Source organism: Octopus sinensis, linkage group LG8 (assembly GCF_006345805.1).
Source record: "Octopus sinensis linkage group LG8, ASM634580v1, whole genome shotgun sequence".
Lineage (NCBI taxonomy): Eukaryota > Metazoa > Mollusca > Cephalopoda > Octopoda > Octopodidae > Octopus > Octopus sinensis.
In genome coordinates this window covers 50,805,652-50,811,731 of record NC_043004.1, presented here as the reverse complement: position 1 = coordinate 50,811,731, position 6,080 = coordinate 50,805,652, and the positions used below count along the sequence as shown (strand labels likewise).

The 6,080-nt window shown below is 38.7% G+C and overlaps 2 protein-coding genes across 2 annotated transcripts; both read right to left on the bottom strand.

The window, feature by feature from the left end:
* Positions 1 to 4,120: 4,120 nt before the first annotated feature.
* Positions 4,121 to 4,507, bottom strand: LOC115214818 (general transcription factor II-I repeat domain-containing protein 2B-like). Its single transcript, XM_029783847.1, has one exon. The coding sequence runs from the start codon at positions 4,505 to 4,507 to the stop codon at positions 4,121 to 4,123; it is 387 nt and encodes a 128-aa protein (XP_029639707.1).
* A 530-nt stretch (positions 4,508 to 5,037) lies between these two features.
* On the bottom strand, positions 5,038 to 5,700 carry LOC115214817 (general transcription factor II-I repeat domain-containing protein 2-like). The gene has a single exon (XM_029783846.1). The coding sequence runs from the start codon at positions 5,698 to 5,700 to the stop codon at positions 5,038 to 5,040; it is 663 nt and encodes a 220-aa protein (XP_029639706.1).
* Positions 5,701 to 6,080: the final 380 nt, after the last annotated feature.

Here is a 6,080-nt window from a genome sequence, read left to right as displayed (position 1 = left end):
TGTTACAAGTACTTTCAGTTGGTACGACTTACAGTTTATTTGTTTCTTTAGCGGTTGGGAGGCAGTTGCCGGCAACTGTGGAGACTGGCGACGTACCGTAAAAGAGGGAATACAAAGGAGTGACAGAGAGAGAGAGAGAGGAGAAATGGAAAGACAAGAAAAGACGTCAACAAGAAACTATGACATTACAACCAGCCAGGAACAGTCTTCGCTACGTTTGCGGTACCTGCCAGAGGGAGTGTTTGTCCAGGATAGGACTACACAGCCACACCTGGAAATGTATCAGGACATGAAATGTAAAAGCCGGACTAGACTACCTTATGCGCAACTCCATTGTCACCCGAGACTAAAAGGATGCCAACAACAACAATATATCGTTCATTTTTTAAATTTCGTTTAATCAATATATGGCCCCGCTGGAGCAACATCTTCCAGTTTCGGCAGATTCTCTTTGTTTTAAGTACCTCAGCTAACTCCGTACTCTATCACTACCTTTGTGCGCGCGTTTGTATGTGTCTGTTTGGATGTAGATAAAGACATTAGACTGCTTTCCCTTCGGGATTTTTTTTGGGGGTGGGGGTTCTTTTTTTACAGGAACCTACTATATCGAGTGCGGAGATTCCGAATCTGCAAAAAGAATTTGCATTTCAAAATTTTAATTCCCACTTCTCACCCCCCCTTTCCTCACCCCCCGCTAAATTTCTGAAATTTTCACTTTTTTAGAAAGTTTTTTTTTTGGCGAAATACGTAGAAAAATACGGAGGTTATGACTTAACTATTTCAAAAAATAAATAAATAAAATAAACATCCTTTCGGCCCTATGACACGAAGTGAAATCAAAGGGTTTACTCTACTAATCATGACGAACATAACCCAACATGTTGTGGTTGAGGGTCTTTTGGAATTAAGAGAGGTTTGTAAAAATTAGATTTTTTGCACACACACACACACACACACACACACACACACACACACACACACACACACACGCACACACACACACACACACACACACACACAACAAAATGACATAAACATTTTTTTTTCTGTTTTTTGGTTATTCGTATTTAGAAAGTTGATCCTCTGTTTGGCTGTTGTTTCTAGCTTGTCAGATTTCCGGTTGAGGTGAATTTAAATTTTGAAATTTTTTTCTTTTGTAATTCATATCAAGATTTTGAAAACGTGTTTCTAGGATGTCAGGTTTTCAGTTTGGATTCTTTTTGCGTCTGCTATTTTATAATTCTAGGCGCAGGAGTGGCTGTGTGGTAAGTAGCTTGCTAACCAACCACATGGTTCCGGGTTCAGTCCCACTGCGTGGCATCTTGGGTAAGTGTCTTCTGCTATAGCTCCGGGCCGACCAATGCCTTGTGAGTGAATTTGGTAGACGGAAACTGAAAGAAGCCTGTCGTATATATATATATATATATATATATATATTAAGGTATGTAGAAAAATACAACATGGACAAGAACGTATAACTCATAGAAGACGATTACAATATATATATATATGTGTGTGTGTGTGTTTTTTGTTGTCTGTGTTCGTCCCCCTAGCATTCTTGACAACCGATGCTGGTGTGTTTACGTCCCCGTCACCTAGCGGTTCGGCAAAAGAGACCGATAGAATAAGTACTGGGCTTACAAAGAATAAGTCCCGGGGTCGATTTGCTCGATTAAAGGCGGTGCTCCAGCATGGCCGCAGTCAAATGACTGAAACAAGTAAAAGAGTAAAGAGAAAAAGTATGCGTGAAACATTGGTAGAGAAAACACTTTGATTTCACTTCTTGTCACAGGACGCTGGAGGGAGGCGTATTTATTAATTTTTTTTAATTCAAATTTTACAATTTTTTTTTCAGAATCATAATCTCCTTATTTTTGCGTATTTCGCCAAAAAATTTTTTTTTTTTTTTAAAGTGAAAAGTTTTAAAAAGGGAAAATTTTTGGGTAGGGTGGGAATTTAAAATTTTTAAATGCAAATTTTTTTCCAGACTCGGAATCTCCGCACTCGATATAGTGGCTTCCTGCAAAAAAAAAAAAAAAGTCCCAATGGGTCTATCGTCTTTACCTCCGCTGTTTGTTTGTGCCTGTGCGTATTTAATGTAGTTTCGAATGTATCTGTTAGCTTAATAACATATAGTGACAGGCCAGTAGATATCCTGGACTCGGGTCAGTTCATTGCATTTCCTGCACAGACAAGTATTTCACTAATGTAAGACAATACACAGATTCTTACTTTTGTCACCTAAACACACTCATACAAAACATACACAAGCACACATAAACACACACACACACATATACATACATACATACATACATATGTGTGTGTGTTTATGTGTGCGTGTGTGTGTGTGTGTGTGTGTGTGCAAAAAAATCTAATTTTTACAAACCTCTCTTAATTCCAAAAGACCCTCAACCACAACATTTTGGGTTATGTTCGTCATGATTAGTAGAGAAAACCCTTTAATATCACTTCGTGTCATAGGGCCGAAAGGATGTTTATTTTATTTATCTATTTTTTTCAAATAGATAAATCATAACCTCCGTATTTCGCAAAAAAAAAACTTTCTAAAAAAGTGAAAATTTAAGATTTTGAATAAAAAATTATATACAGTGGAGGCTTGTGGCTTTGTGGTTCGAGTGTTGCACTCATGATCGCACGATTAAGGTTTCGATTCTCGAACCTAGCAGTGCTCTGTGTTCTTGAACAAAACTTTCCATTTCACGTTGCTTCAGTCGAGCGAGTAACTGAGACATGCTGGAATTCTGTTCAGGGGATCTCAGTCCCTTACACGCTGTGGATGCCGAGTAACCGACCTTTGTGTCCTGCGACAAGTGACTAATAAATTTCTTTATATATTTCTTTATTGCCCACAAGGGGCTAAACATAGAGAGGACAAACAAGGACAGACAAAGGGATTAAGTCGATTACATCGACTCCAGTGCGAAACTGGTACTTTTATTTATCGACCCCGAAAGAATGAAAGGCAAAGTCGACCTCGGCGGAATTTGAACTCACAACGCAACGCAGACGAAATGCCGCTAAGCATTCCGCCCGGCGCGCTAACGTGTCTGCCAGCTCGCCGCCTTATTTCTTTATATACCAACACACACGTGTGTGTGTGTGTATGCGTGTGTGTGTGTGTGTGTGTGTGTGTGTGTGTGTGTACGAGATATATATTAGTTTACTTCCCATCTTTTCACTAGATGACTCTTTAGTTTTCAGTTGTTCATTCTTTTTCTCTCCATCTTTCTTTCTTTCCGTCTTTCTTTTCATCTTTCTTACTTTCTCTCCATCTTTCTTTCTTTCTTCCTTCCTTCTTTTCTCTCTTCTTTTTACTTTCTAATTTTTCTTTCTTCCTTCCTTTCTTTCATATTGTTTCATTTAACAATTGCATTGTGAAATCACATACTTTAGTACTTCAAGATTTTTTTCTGCTCCTGATCATTATGGTCTTGCGTTCAATTCTTCAGCCGAAAGGCACTTCGTATTCTTGAACACTCAGCTGTAAATGGGCACCATCCGAACGTCGGTGCAACTCTGTCCACCTGTTAGATGTTCCGGTAGATCAAGGGTCACCAAATTATTTTTCATGCACAATATAGAAAACACTGAATGTACACAATAAATAAAGACAGTCATCCTATTCATTTATCAATATATAAAATACACAAAATAAAAAAAACAATAAACATATTTTAATAATACCAAAATAATACCAAGTTAGAATTTTTAGAAAAAGTGTGCACATAGGCGCAGGAGTGGCTGTGTGGTAAGTAGCTTGCTAACCGACCACATGGTTCCTGGTTCAGTCCCACTGCGTGGCATCTTGGGCAAGTGTCTTCTGCTATGGTTGTGAAACTGGCGTTTTGCTTCCAAAATATCATCAACATTTGCTTTATGATTGCTGCAGCCAACCATAAGAATTGCTTTCGAATGTTCATCAGTGAGCCTTGTTCGATGTATTGACTTCACACACTTCGCTTTTAAAAAAGTTTGCTCACAAGCATAAGTTGTTCCAAACACTGATGCCTGAGGTGAATTTTTTTCAATTTTGAAAACTCATCAGTAGGCAAACAGCAATAAAATTCAATGAGTTTTCCTTCTCTGTGCTTCTCTATCAACAAGGTATTAGCTTGTCAATAAGTTCCAGTTGTAGTTCAGTTGGCTTGTTATCAAGATTGCAGCCAAAGGGATTCTCGAACAAAAGAATTTCATTCTCAATTCTGTCAAAATCTGAAAATCTTTGAGAAAAATGCTTATTTAAGACCCGAATAATTTTTTTCTGAAACTCGAGGTTAACATGTTCCACATTTTGTATGCAAAACTCTTGAAAACACTGAAAATGAGGGAAGTTTCCTCCTTCAAGTTGTGCTTCAAACAATGATAGCTTTCTCCGAAATGCTGCAATAATTCTGTAGAGATCAAAGACAAGGTTATTCTTTCCTTGCAGTTTTAAATTTAATTCATTCATATGGGAACTAAAAAGGACAACTTTGATAACCATGAAGGATCTGACAGCTGTGGATCGGCTCTATTCTTTTCGGCGAGAAAAAGATCTGTTTCTCTTCGGAGCTTATAAAAACGAAACAGGACTTTACCTCAATTGAGCCATCTCACTTCTGTGTAGGAAGGCAAGTCACAGAAATTAGAATCCATTTCTTCAAAGAAAGCCTGGAACTGTCGGTGGTTCAGCCCATGATTCCGAATAAAGTTCACTACAGTTGTAACCGGTTTTAGTACGCAAGAAATATTTAAGTGTTTTCTCCCCAGAGTGCTTGATGATGTATAATGCAGTGTATAAACAGAGCTTTCGGAAGTTAAAGATCCTCCAGCTTGGTCTGGATCCGCCCTACCAAACCCTTCTTCACTCCTGTCATGTTTTTTCCTCCATCGACTGTGACACACCAAAGTTGATTCCACTGAAGGCTATAGTTTTGCAAAGTTTTCCGCACCTCTATGAAAATATCTTCTCCAGTTTCAGCGGCGGTGCCCCAGCATGGCCGCGGCCTTCGGGCTAAAACATTTTTAAGGATTTTAAGTTGTTGTTCCATGTATACTGCAAACGGGTGCCATTTCTTCTATAATCTCAAAGTTGCATTTAACACCACAAATGAACACAAGAAGTTGCGACACACGAGAGAGATCACTAGATTTATCCATTGCAAGAGAATACCACAAAAATTTCTTAGCTTTCTCGTGTATCTGTAACTGTGTATTCTCTCCAAGTTTTTCTATTCTCCGCACAACTGAACTTGCTGAAAGGCTGATACAGCCAAACATGTTAGCTTTTTCAGGACACAAGTCATTTACTGCTTCCATCATGCACTCTTTTATAAAGTTTCCGTCAGTAAATGGTTTTCCTCGCTCTGCCAACTTGTTCACTATTTTGCACCTTACACGAATGATAGATTCATTTTCAACAAACTTTTTCGTAAAGAAATTCCTTTGAGATTCCAAACTACGTTTCATAGATTCAAATTTCTCGGACCGCAATTTTCCAGAATATTTAGAATGTGTCGAGAGATGTTTTGCTTCGTAGTGATGACGAATATTGTACTCTTTCACAACAGCAACACTTTCGTTGCTTATCAGGCAACTAGCTTTCTGGTCGTTTGTTTCCCCAAAGAAGTACTTTTCTCTCCATTCTTTATTGAAAATGCGACATTCATCATCAACCTTTCTCTTTTTAGTAGCCATAGCGATGGGTGAAGAAAAAACAAACGCAGTCTTAGGCCTCGGTGTCAGATATTCGCGTTTTAATTGTAACCTCTCATAACTGACTAGCCCGAGGCACACGTGATGTACTGTAGTAATTATTATGGCGCGTGAAATACATAGCGCGTGGAGTGACTGACTCAGTATACATACGACATGCATAATCTAAGAAGTGTAAGTAGTATAAAAGCATGTTTATCTTTTTCAGCATACGTCAAAGGGCCGGACAAATTGACGTAGCGGGTCGGATCCGGCCCTCGGGCCGTAGTTTGGTGATCCATGCACTAGATCAAAGATGAGATGGCTGGAAATGTATCGAAATGTAATTACGCAAGCATCTAATTCAGTTAGTGACGGTATGG